Below are 13,470 nucleotides of genomic sequence, written 5' to 3' on the forward strand. Positions count from 1 at the left end.
ATGGCCCGGCCCAACATGGTTCAGCCCAACCCAACATGGCCCTCCCCCACGAGGTCTCTTATGTCACATCTGGCCCTCATAACAGTTGAGTTCGACACCCCTGGGCTAGAGGAAACAAGTCCTCATCTGGACCTGGATAGGCCAAGCTAGCCTGCTTCCAAGGGTCGTTTTGTAGAAAAATAAGTGGTGGAACTCATTAGCATATGACGCCCCCCCAGCAAAAAACAACTTGATGCAATAAAGGAGAGCCCCGGGCGAGCGAGGCCTGCTTGGGCTGGCTAGAGATCCAGCCAGCCCAAGCAGGCCTCGCTCTCCTGGGGCTCTCCTGGGCCACCCTCCCGGCCAAAAGGCCAGCAAGCCACCCTCTGCCCAAAATCACATAAGAAGCAGAGAAAGGGTGGTGTGGGCTTCTCCAGGGGTTCATGAGGGCTGCTGGGGGTGTGGCAAAGCCCCTGGTGGCTGGCTGGCTGGCTGCCCACTCTCCTCATCCGGGGCTTATTATGCAGCTGCACCTACTATTCAATGGACAAAGTAGGTAAGTGGGGAGTAAGAGGGGGGAGAAAGGAAGAGAAAGGTTCAGGAGTTGTGCTCCGGTGAGCTCCTGCTGAATTCAAGGGCTGCCTGCTCCCATCAGATCTCAGGAAGCTGAACAGGGCTGGCCCTATTTAGTTCTCGGATGCGAGACCACTAATGAAGAAGCCCAGGGTTGCTATGCAGAGGCAGGCGATGGGGAAACCACCGCTGTGTGTCTCTTGCTTTGACTTAGCTGATCCAGGCTAGCTTGACCTCAGTATTGGCTCAGATCAATACTGGGTTCGGAGACCACCATGGAAACCCAAGGTTGGTACGCAGAGGTAGGCAACGGCGAACTACCACAGCTCGTCTCATGCCTCGAAAACCCTAAAAAAGGGATGTCAAACATGTGGCCCAGGGGTTGAATCAGGCCCCCAAAGGGCTCCTATCAGCCCCCTGAGCTACTGGCTGTCATCTGCTTCCTTCTCCCTCTCTCTTGCTTCCTTCAGCATCACAGCTTGCTTTGCAAGGCTTGCTCAATCGCACAGGAGCTACAGAGCAAAGCCTCTGTTTTCTCCATTGGCTGAGGCTCCTCCCTCGGGGAGGAAGAATAGCTTGCTTTGCAAGGCTCTCTCAGTTGCACAGCAGAGCTACTGAGCCAAGCCTCTCTTCCTTCTATTGGCTGAGGCTCCCCCTCCAGTCCCCTGGGGAAAGAAGGAAAGAGCCAGAGCTTCTTTTGCCTAGGAGAAATAAAAAGAAAGCATCTTTGAGACCAAGGAGTGCTAACGTTTTATGCATGTTTTAAGTTCTTTAAAAAAAAAAAAATACTTGTGTTTGTCTGTGTTCTTTATAAAATTTATATCTCCACTACCTAATCATGGCCTGGCCCGACAAGGTCTCATTTATGTCAGATGCGGCCCTCATAACAAATGAATTCGACACCCCGGCCCTAAAGGATCACATCGCGTCGTCTATGACTTGATGGCCCTCTCCACCACCCCCAGAGAACACACCAGGAAAGTACAAAGAAACTCTTTTTAACCACATTAATTTCTGTACATAGGAAGAAAACACACACGCGCACACAAGCAGGGTTTCCACCGCCTGGATCCTGTACCGGGTGTCACTCGACCCTTTTCACAGTGAGACGGTCGCCTCCGTGTTGCTCAGTTTGTGGAGCGTGGCGCGGATGGCCTTGTATTTCCGTTGCAGCTCTTCAAGCTTTGAAGCTGGGGAGAAAAAGGTCTACAGCTACAGAAGAGGCAGCAAAAAAAAGAGCATGGGGTGCGGAAGAGCTCAGTTGGTGGGAAGCGGCTGTCAAGTCGCAGCTGACTTCTGACAATCCCGTCGAGCAGGGGTGTCGAACGTGCAATTTGGGGTGCTGAATCAGGCCCGTGGAGGGCTCCAATCAGGCCCCCGATCAACTGGCTGTCATCTGCTTCCTTCTCCCTCTCTCTTGCTTCCTTCTGCATCACAGCTTGCTTTGCAAGGCCTGCTCAGTTGTACAGCAGAGCTACTGAGCCAAGCCTTTCCCCCCTCTATTGGCTGAGGCTCCCCCCCGGTCCCCTGGGGAAGGAAGGAAAGAGCCGGAGCTTCCTTTGCCCAGTTCCCTGGATCCCAGGGGAGAAATACAAAGAAAGCATCTTTAAGACCAACGAGTGCTAACGTGTTAAGCATGTTTTAAGATTTTTTTAAAAATATATATTTGTGTTTGTCTGTGTTCTTTATAAAATTTATCTCTCTGCTACCTAATGTTAAATAGGAGCACACAGGGCCCAGCCCGACATGGCTCAGCCTAACCTGACATGGCCCGGCCCAACAAGGTCTCATTTATGTCAGATCCGACCCTCAGAACAAATGAGTTCGACACCCCTGCTGTAGAGTTTTCAAGGCAAGAGGCGATCAGAGGTGGTCGGCCGTTGCCTGCCTCTGCGTAGCGATCCTGGACTTCCTCAGTGCCCTCCCCTAAGTTCTAACCATAGAATCAAAGAGTTGGAAGGGACCTCCAGAGTCATCTGGTCCAACCCCCTGCACAATGCAGGAAACTCACAAATACCTCCCCCTAAATTCACAGGATCTTTATTGCTGTCTGTGACGGTAATGAATGGGTTAATAAAAAAGATCTGAAGAGAAACCAGAGTATAATAATAAGAAAACTAAGGACCCATAGAGCCTGAGTCAGATGGTCTGAGGGTGGGGGCCAGAGTGCTCAGAACTCTCAGAAGTGATTGACAGTTAACGGCTGAGAGAGTCAGTGACAGAGTCTGCAGGAGTCTGCTGAAGAGAGCAGTTGGTCTTAGAAGGAGCTGAGACAGGAGCTGAGGAGTCCTCAAGGGAAGGAAAGCTCACTGCAAGCACTATAAAGACAGCCAAGGGGCTGTGTGTGATAAAAAGAGAGTCACAGTGAAAGACCTGAGAGGTCACAGAAACATACACACTTCTCTTAAGAGCTAAAGAGGTGGTTGAGGGAAAGATGTGGGTCTAGAAGTCTGAAGGGCTGGGAGTAGAGGCACCAGTCGACTTAAGAGACTTGGCACATTACACCCAAGAGGCCAACCTAGAATAGTGTTGGAGAGTGAAGATATGAACTGTGAAACCTGAGAGACCTAAGCGAAAGATATATTATAAAGCCTGAACTACTGAGAAACTGTTATCTACTTGAGATACAATATAGCCCATGTAAATATCTCCCATTCCTCAGTTGAAGACTGTGTGTGTAAATAAATTTCTGTGGTTTACTTTTAAGTTCTCTGGTGCCTGTATATGGGGAAAACCATTAAAGCTGCTGTGGTCCCCTACCTATTGAGTTCTATATCCATCTGAAACCAAAACAAAACCCCCGAAGAGACTAGTATTGAGAAATCCATATAATACCCACCCCTTGTATTTAATAGTCGTGAGGTAAAATTCAAAAGGAAGAACGGAGGCAGGAGAGGGGCTGGGGTCGCCATACGCTGCTTATAGAAGCGATCGAGACAGACAGCGAGGTGGGCTGTCATACTGTCAGATGGCCATCTAGCCTCTGTTGAAAAACCTCCAAGGAAGGAGAGCCCACCGCCTCCCGAGGAAGCCTGTTCCACTGAGGAACCGCTCTAACGGTCAGGAAGTTCTTCCTAATGTTGAGCCAGAAACTCTTTTGATTTAATTTCAACCCATTGGTTCTGGTCCTACCTTCCGGGGCCACAGAAAACAATTCCGCACCATCCTCCAGATCAGGGTAGCTCTCCAGATGTTTTTTTGCCTACAACTCCCATCAGCCCCAGCCAGCATGGTCAATGGCTGGGGCTGATGGGAGTTGTAGGGGAAAAAAACATCTGGAGAGCTACCGTTGGCCACCCCTGCTCTAGATCAGTGGCTCCCAACCTTTTTGGCACCAGGGACTGGTTTTGCAGAAGACAATTTTTCTACAGACCGGGGTCGGGAGTGGGGGGCACGGTAGTTTTAGGATGATACAACTGTGCACTTTATTTCTATTAGTTTGCTGTGCCGCTGAAGTGTGCGGACTCTTATCTGGGAGAACTGGGTTTGATTCCCCACTCCTCCACTTGCAGCTGCTGGAATGGCCTTGGGTCAGCTATAGCTCTGGCAGAGCTGTCCTTGAAAGGGTGGCTTCTGGGAGAGCTCTCTCAGCCCCACACACCTCACAGGGTGTCTGTTGTGGGGGAGGAAGGGAAAGGAGATTGTGAGCAGCTCTGAAACTCTTGAGATTCAGAGTGGAGGACAGGATATAAATCCAATGTCTTATTATTACTACATTGTAATATATAATGAAATAATTATACCAGGGGTGGCCAACGGTAGCTCTCCAGATGTTTTTTTGCCTACAACTCCCATCAGCCCCAGCTACTGGCCATGCTGGCTGGGGCTGACGAGAGTTGTAGGCAAAAAACTTCTGGAGAGCTACCATTGGCCACCCTTGAATTATACAACTCACGGCCCGGTTGCTAATAGGCCATGGCCCAGTACCGGTCCACGGACCAGGGGTTGGGGACCCCTGCTCTAGATGACAGCCCTTCAAGGACTTGAACCAGGCTGAACCTGCTAAGCTTCCAAGGTCTGATAAGATTGGGGCAACCTAGGCGATCCAGATCAAGGAAGAGACAAGCAAAAGTCGTTCTGCCATTGCCTGCCTCTGCGTAGCAACCCTGGACTTCCTTGGTGGTTTCCCATTCCAGTAATAACTGCTTGGCTTCTGAGATCTGACAAGATTGGGCTAGCCTGGGCCATTCAGGTGAGGGCTGGGGAGAGCTCTTAAATCATTAAGGGGATGAAACACCTTTCCTATGAAGACAGGTGTCAAACTCATTTGTTATGAGGGCCGGATCTGACATAAATGAGACCTTGTTGGGCCGGGCCACGCGTGTACCTGTTTAAAATTAGGTAGCTGAGATATAAACTTTATAAAGGAGACAGACAAACACAATGAAATATTCTTTTAAAAAATCTTAAAATAAAACATGCTTAAAACATTAACATTCATTGGACTTAAAGGTGCTCTCTTTATATTTCTCCCGTGGGATTCAGGGAACTGGGCAAAGGAAGCTCTGGCTCTTTCCTTCCTTCCCTGGGGGATGAGGAGGGAGAGGAGCCTCAGCCAATAGAAGGAAGACAGCAGACTGATCAAAGCCACCAAGTAATACACTGTCTTAACAGTTTGCAAAAATATATTACAAGGATTGTGTACAACACATAGTAAACAATACTATATTGATAGAGGCCAGCGGTGCTAAGGCCTTTTAAAGTAACAGAAACCCCAAGGGGGCAAAAAAACCCCATCCTCAAATGAATAGATATAAGTCCAAACTTGGAAATAGTCCAACTGAAATTCACCAGGCGGGTGCTCCTAAAGAACGTAGCTTCAATGCAGCCGCTTTGACGTCGCTCTAGATTTTGACGACGTTTCAATTCCTTCTTCAGTTTTCACAGCTCAGTTTGTTTAGGAACCCTGTTCTACGTTCTTTAATCACAGCATTAAGCTTCTCATTTTCAGTGTGAACACTGGGCTCTTTCCTTAATGAACGTTCACACTGAAAATGAGAAGCTTAATGCTTCTGCCCTGGTTAGAACTCAGATCGGAAGACTGTCATTGGTTGCTATGCAGAGGCAGGCGACGGCCAACCACCTCTGCTCGCCTCTTGCCTTGAAAATGCTACCAAGTGGCAATAAAGTTGGCCGCTGCACTTGATACACACACACACTTTGGTGTAGTGGTTAAGTGTGCGGACTCTTATCTGGGAGAACCGGGTTTGATTCCCCACTCCTCCACTTGCACCTGCTGGAATGGCCTAAGGGTCAGCCATAGCTCTGGCAGAGGTTGTCCTTGAAGGGTGTCTGTTGTGGGGGAGGAAGGGAAAGGGGATTGTAGGCTGCTCTCTGTCCTTGAAAGGGCAGCTGCTGTGAGAGCCCTCTCCAGCCGCACCCGCCTCACAGGGTGTCTGTTGTGGGGGAGGAAGGGAAACGAGCCTGTGAGCCGCTCTGAGACTCTTTGGAGTGGAGGGCGGGATATAAATCCAATATCTTCATCTACCTCACAGGGTGTCTGCTGTGGGGGAGGAAAGGAAAGGAGATTGTGAGCCACTCTGAGACTCTTTGGAGTGGAGGGTGGGATATAAATCCAATATCTTCATCTACCTCACAGGGTGTCTGTTGTGGGGGAAGAAGGGAAAGGAGATTGTGAGCCGCTCTGAGACTCTTTGGAGTGGAGGGCGGGATATAAATCCAATATCTTCATCTACCTCACAGGGTGTCTGTTGTGGGTGAGGAAGGGAAAGGAGACTGTGAGCCGCTCTGAGACTCTTCAGAGTGGAGGGCAGGATATAAATCCAATATCTTCATCTACCTCACAGGGCGTCTGTTGTGAGGGAGGAAGGTAAAGGGGATTGTGAGCCGCTCTGAGACTCTTCGGAGTGGAGGGCGGGATATAAATCCAATACATCTACCTCACAGGGTGTCTGTTGTGGGGGAGGAAGGGAAAGGAGACTGTGAGCCGCTCTGAGACTCTTCGGAGTGGAGGGCGGGATATAAATCCAATATCTTCATCTACCTCACAGGGTGTCTGCTGTGGGGGAGGAAGGGAAAGGAGATTGTGAACTCTTCGGAGTGGAGGGTGGGATATAAATCCAATATCTTCTTCTTCACACTGTGTCCTCTCCTACCACATCTTTTGAAGATCTGGGATATTCCCACCCTGTAGCAGCCTGCCCTTCAACCGTGGCACTTACGCAACGTGGCTTTCGCGGAGCCCCTCCACGCCAGCTTCTCTTCTTGCTGCCGGTCCACCACAGTTACGATGTTCTCAGATGTTTCCATGACCTGGGCCAGGCTTGTCAACTCCTGGTTGCCGAAAAGCACAGAACAGAAAGAGATTGCACTTCCGGGAATCTGTCTAATTCCCTTTTAAAGATGTCTATTCCTACAACTATCATTACCTCTTCTGGCAGAGAATTCCAGCCCTAAAGCAGGGGTGGTGTCAAACATGTGGCTCCGGAACCAAATTAGGCCCCCAGAGCTTCTATCAGGCCCCCAAGCATCTGGCTGTCATCTGCTTCCTTCTCCCTCTCTTTTGCTTCCTTCTGCATCACAGCTTAATTTGCCAGGCTTGCTCAATCGCACAGGAGCTCCAGAGCAAAACCTCTATTTTCTCCTTTGGCTGAGGCTCCTCCCTTGGGGAGGAAGGAGGGGGGAGTAGCTTGCTTTGCCAGGCTCTCTCAATTGCCCAGCAGAGCTACTTATCCAAGCCTCTCTTCCTTCTATCGGCTGAGGCTCCTCCCCCTCCTGGTCCCCTGGGGAAGGTGGGAAAGCGCCAGAGCTTCCTTTGCCCAGTTCCCTGGATTGCACAGGAGAGAGACAAAGAAAGTACCTTTAAGACTAATAAATGCTATTTTAAAGCATGTTTTAAGTATTATTTTTTTAAAAAAACCCTTTAATTGTGTTTGTCTGTGTTCTTTATAAAATTTATATCTCTGCTACCTGGCATTGCATCTTATGACATACATGGCCCGGCCTGACGAGGTCTCATTTATGTCAGATCTGGCCATCAAAACAAATGAGTTTGACACCCCTGTTTTAACATCAGAAGAGCCCTGCTGGATCAGACCAGTGAGGGTCCATCTAGTCCAGCCTCCTGTCTCACACAGTGGCCAGCCAGTTCCTCTGGAGGGCCAACAACAGGGCAGAGAAGTCCAGGCCTTCTTAAGAACATCAGAAGAGCCCTGCTGGACCAGGCTAGTGAGGGTCCATCCAGTCCAGCCTCCTGTCTCACACAGTGGCCAGCCAGTTCCTCTGGAGGGCCAAGAACAGGGCAGAGAGGCCGAGGCCTTCATAAGAACATCAGAAGAGCCCTGCTGGGTCAGACCAGTGAGGGTCCATCCAGTCCAGCCTCCTGTCTCACACAGTGGCCAGCCAGTTCCTCTGGAGGGCCAACAAAACAGGGCAGAGGCCAAGGCCTTCCCCTAAGAAAAACATCAGAAGAGCCCTGCTGGATCAGACCAGTGTCTATCTAGTCCAGCATCCTGTCTCACACAGTGGCCAACCAGCTCTGGACGGCTAACAACAGGGCAGAAAGACTGAGGCCTTCCCCTGATGTTGCCTCCTGGCTCTGAGTTTCAGAGGATCAGTGCCTCTGAACGAGGTGATTCCCCTTAGCCACTGTGGGTATTGACAGACACCCGCCATGAATCTATTTAATCCCCTTTTAAGCTGTTTATTCCTGAGGCCATCACGACATCCTCTGGCAGCGAATTCTACCTTTTAATCACTCTGGGTGCCTTCACACTACACTAAATGGTGCGTTTTGCAGTTGGATTTCTCCTGTGCAAGACTAGCAAAAATCCAGCTGCAAAACACATGATTTAGCATCGTGTGAATGGGCCCTCTGTGTGTCAAGCAGGATTTCCTTTTGTCCGCCCTGAACCTCCTGCCTGTCAGCTTCATTGCATGCCCTCGAGTTCTAGTCTTTTGGAAAAGGAAAGGAAAAGTCCCCTGTGCAAGCACCGGTTGTTCCTGACTCTGGGATGACGTCGCATCACGACAGACTTTTTTTACGGGACGGTTTGCCGTCGCCTTCCCCAGTCATCTACGCTTTCCCCCCAGCAAGCTGGGGACTCATTTGACCGACCTCGGAAGGAGGGAAGGCTGAGTCGACCTGGAGCCGGCTACCTGAACCCAACTTCCGCCGGAATCGAACTCAGGTTGTGAGCAGAGTCCAGACCGCAGCACTGCTGCTTTACCCCTCTGTGCCACGGGGCTGCTTAGTGGCAGAAAAGGGCACTGCAAAGATATAAATCTCTCGTTTGTGTACATAAAGGTAAAAGTAGTCCCCTGTGCAAGCACCAGCCGTTTCTGACTCTGGGGTGACGCTGCTTTCACAATGGTTTTATGGCACACTTTTTACGGGGTGGTTTGCCGTCGCCTTCCCCAGTCATCTACGCTTTCCCCCCAGCAAGCTGGGGACTCATTTGACCGATCTCGGAAGGAGGGAAAGCTGAGTCGACCTGGAGCCGGCTACCTGAACCCAGCTTCCGCCGGGATTGAACTCAGAGGGCTCCGACTGAGGTAGTGCAGCTTTACCACTGTGTGCCACGGGGCTCCTCATTTTTGGCGGGGAGGGAGAAAAAGTCCTCTCTGTCAACTCTCTCCACCCCATGCTTCAATTTGTACGCTTCTAGTTGATTCCACAACCCTAACCCTCCTGCACGGGTTACTGGATTCCCCACTCCGTCAACGGTAGCGACTGCCTTGATTCCAAGTGAGAAAAAGCAGACGATACGAAACAATAAAACAAACCAGTTACCAAATCCCCCCCCCACCCCTTCCCAAGGCTGCATTCCTTCCCTTCCCAACCCACCTGGATGCTGAGTGAAAGATCCCGCTGCACAGCTTTGAAGAGGGGCCCGCAGGGGCTGAGCCGGGGGGCGGGGCGCTCGCAGTGCCTCTTCCACTCGCTCTCGTACACCTGCTCAAAGGCCACCAGCAGCTGGCCGAAGTCGGAGACGGCCAGCTTGAGGGTCTGCAGGGCCGTGGCACTGTCGAGCGGCTGCTCGGTGCCGTCCGGGTTCCCGCTCAGGAAGGAGCACTGCAAAGACAAAATGCGTTCGGTCAGGGAAGGCCGCGGTTGAGCCCCTCTGTTCCAAGGTGAGAAATTTCTGGTTGAGGCCGCTCTACACTTCTGATCCTCCCGTTATTAATAGGAGAACTTTGTTCCCTGGCCCTGTGTCAAAACATGGGGCTATGACCACCGAGTCTCCCGTTTTCCTGGCCTCTCTCCCTCCCTTCATCGTGAGAATTGCTTCTCTCTGCCAAATTTCACAGAGAGGATTCGGCTAGAGTGGTGGTGGGGGGGAAAGATAAGATAGATAGATAGATAGATGATAGATAGATAGATAGATAGATAGATAGATAGATAGATAGATAGATAGATAGATAGATAGATAGATAGATAGATAGATGATAGATAGATGATAGATAGATGATAGATAGATGATAGATAGATGATAGATAGATGATAGATAGATAGATGAATTTATTGTAATTGTTCTCAACAAAAAGAGAGCAACGAAATGAGGTGCTCTTCCACAAACATACCAACACATCAAACACACATATTCATAAACCATTTAAATACATCTAAAACCATTAAACCATTTAAACCATTTAAATACATCTAAAACGGATAAACATTCATAAAACCATTTAAACCATTTAAACCATTACATAAACATTCATAAAACCATTAAACATTCATAAAACCATTAAAACCATTTAAACCATTAAATACATCTAAAACAGATAATCCTTCATAACCCTGCATTTAACCTAACCACAGCACTTGGATAGAAACTGTCCTTAAATCTGTTTGTCCTAGCCTTCAACACTCTATATCGTCTACCTGACGGTAAGATCTCAAAAAGCAAATGGCCCAGATGTGAAGGGTCCCTTAGGATCATTTGTATCTTCCTTTTACATGCCATATTATACAGATCCACCAATGAGGGGAGAGAACATCCACAAATCTTTTGTGCTCTTCTCGTCACTCTTTGGAGCACCCTTCTCTCTGCTTCCGTGCAGCTCCCAAACCACACGCAGAGGCAATAAGATAAAATGCTCTCAATGGAACTACGATAAAAGGCAACCAGCAGACTCCCTGACAGTTGTAGTGATCTTAAGAGTCTTAAGTAGTATAGTCGTTGCTGGGCCTTTTTCTCTAGAGCTAAAGTATTTGCCCCCCATGTTAGATCCTGTTTCATGGTAATTCCCAGAAACTTCCATTCTGTCACCTGTTCTACCATAACACCATCAATAAACAACGGCTGGGTGTCCAAACGGCATCAGGTCATAATGCTGGCTGGGAGCAGCAACAGCCTCCAAGATAAGCCCCCATTTAGCCCTCAGGCTACTGGGGAGGGGCCGTGGCTCAGTGGCAGAGCCCCTGCTTGGCATGAAGGTCCCAGGTTCAATCCCTGGCATCTCTAGTTGAAAGGACCAGGCAGGAGGTGATGGGAAAGAGCTTGACCTGAGACTCTGGCTCAGTGGCGGAGCCTCTGCTTGGCATGCAGAAGGTCCCAGGTTCAATCCCTGAAATCTCCAGGTAAAACAACCAGGCAGGAGGGGATGGGAAAGAGCTTGACCTGAGATTCTGGCTCAGTGGCAGAGCCTCTGGTTGGCATGCGGAAGGTCCCAGGTTCAATCCCTGGCATCTCCAGTTAAAAGGACCAGGTTGGAAGTGATAAGAAAGACCTTGACCTGAGACCCTGGCTCAGTGGCAGAGCCTCCGCTTGGCATGCAAAAGGTCCCAGGTTCAATCCCTGGCATCTCCAGTTAAAAGGACCAGGCAGGAGGGGATGGGAAAGACCTTGACCTGAGACCCTGGCTCAGTGGCAGAGCCTCTGCTTGGCATGCAGAAGGTCCCAGGTTCAATCCCAGGCATCTCCAGTTAAAAGGACCAGTCAGTAGTTGATAGGAAAGACCTCAGCTTGAGACCCTGGAGAGCTGATTCTAGCCTGAGTAGACAAACACTGCCTTTGATGGACCAAACATGTGATTCAGCAGAAGGCAGCTTCACACTTAGGAGCATCAAGGATTCAGCTACCTAAGTTTCAGGAATCCTTACCTGTGACCTTAGCTCTTGCAAGGCAGCTGCCGTCTCCTCCAGCTCCTTTGAGACCTCCAACAGAGTTCTCTCATGGGAGGCCACTGGGAGGCGGGACCTTAAAAGAGAAGAGGGTGTGTGGGGGGAGGGGATTGGTATCAGGACTCTGAATGCACCCCTGATTTGGAAAAGAGGGGCCAGAAGCTGCCATCCTTGGAGTTTTGTCCTCAACTCATCCTACAATAAGTTCTTCCCTCTCTTACTTCTGCATCTAGAACACGGAGCCCCAACAGAGTGCCCTTGGGCATCATGAAACCCCCTCAACTCCTTTCTTGGAGCCCACCAAGTGTTTTAGAACATTAGAATGTAAGAGAAGCCATGTTGGATCAGGCCAATGGCCCATCCAGTCCAACACTCTGTGTCACACAGTGGCCAAAAAACCCAAGTGCCATCAGGAGATCCACCAGTGGGGCCAGGACATTAGAAGCCCTTCCACTGTGCCCCACCCAAGCACCAAGAATACAGAGCATCAGTGCCCCAGACATAAGAACGTAAGAGAAGCCATGTTGGATCAGGCCAATGGCCCATCCAGTCCAACGCTCTGTGTCACACAGTGGCCAAAAAACCCAAGTGCCATCAGGAGGTCCACCAGTGGGGCCAGGGCACCAGAAGCCCTTCCACTGTGCCCCACCCAAGCACCAAGAATACAGAGCATCAGTGCCCCAGACATAAGAACGTAAGAGAAGCCATGTTGGATCAGGCCAATGGCCCATCCAGTCCAACGCTCTGTGTCACACAGTGGCCCAAAAAACCAGGTGCCCTCAGGAGATCCGCCAGTGGGGCCAGGACATTAGAAGCCATCCCACTGTTGCCCCCCCCCCCCCCCCAGCATCAAGAATACAGAGCATCACTGCCCCAGACAGAGAGTTCCAACAATACGCTGTGGCTAAGAGCCACTGATGGACCTCTGCTCCAGATGCTTATCCAGTCCCCTCTTGAAGCTGTCTCTGCTTGCAGCCGCCACCACCTCCTGTAGCAGTGAATTCCATGTGTCAATCACCCTTTGGGAAAAAAAGGACTTCCTTTTATCCGTTTGGTGTAGTTTTTATCCAGTTTGGTATAGTGGTTAAGTGAGTGGACTCTTATATGGGAGAACCGGGTTTGATTCCCCACTCCTCCACTTGCACCTGCTGGAATGGCCTTGGGTCAGCCACAGCTTTTGCAGGAGTTGTCCTTGAAAGGGCAGCTGCTGTGAGAGCTCTCTCAGCCCCACCCACCTCACAGGGTGTCTGTTGTGGGGGGAGAAGATATAGGAGATTGGGAGCCGCTCTGAGTCTCTGATTCAGAGAGAACGGCGGAGTATAAATCTGCAATTCTTCTTCTAACCTGACTGCTCAGCAATTTCATGGTGTGCCCATGAGTTGCTGCATTGTGAGAAAGGGAGAAAAGGGTGAGGCCAGATGGAGCGCCTGAGTGGCCACTGGAGGTGTCTGATTGGCCGTGTGGATGCTTTAAAACGTCGCTTTGACAGCAGCCACCACCCACAGCACAAGGATCTTCCCTGCGTGGCTGAAGATAAGCCGTGCGGAAGGAAGAAAGTCTTTTTAAACAGCACGTTCATTCAAAGCAAAGTCCTGTTAAGCAGATCTGCCCAAAATGTTAAGAGTTACTTCGGTGTAATGGTTAAGAGCCAGTTTGGTGTAGTGCAGGGGTGGCCAACGGTAGCTCTCTAGATGCTTTTTGCCTACAGCTCCCATCAGCCCCAGCCAGCATGGCCAATGGCTGGGGCTGATGGGAGTTGTAGGCAAAAACATCTGGAAAGCTACCGTTGGCCACCCCTGGTGTAGTGATTAAGTGCGCGGACTCTTATC

At 50.1% G+C, this 13,470-nt stretch overlaps 1 protein-coding gene across 2 annotated transcripts in view; it reads right to left on the reverse strand.

The window, feature by feature from the left end:
- Positions 1–1,534: 1,534 nt before the first annotated feature.
- The window catches only part of HAUS7 (HAUS augmin like complex subunit 7), a 32,471-nt gene continuing 20,535 nt past the window's right edge, over positions 1,535–13,470 (reverse strand). For both annotated transcript variants that reach the window (XM_060252240.1, XM_060252239.1), the window contains 4 exons: positions 11,621–11,717; positions 9,359–9,586; positions 6,735–6,846; positions 1,535–1,742 (listed from right to left, as the gene is read on the reverse strand). In XM_060252240.1, the coding sequence (XP_060108223.1) occupies positions 1,651–1,742; positions 6,735–6,846; positions 9,359–9,586; positions 11,621–11,717 (529 nt within the window). In that variant the 3' untranslated portion in view covers positions 1,535–1,650. The remainder of the gene's footprint in view (positions 1,743–6,734; positions 6,847–9,358; positions 9,587–11,620; positions 11,718–13,470) is intronic.

Source organism: Heteronotia binoei, chromosome 13 (genome assembly GCF_032191835.1).
Source record: "Heteronotia binoei isolate CCM8104 ecotype False Entrance Well chromosome 13, APGP_CSIRO_Hbin_v1, whole genome shotgun sequence".
In the NCBI taxonomy this organism is placed as follows: Eukaryota; Metazoa; Chordata; class Lepidosauria; order Squamata; family Gekkonidae; genus Heteronotia; species Heteronotia binoei.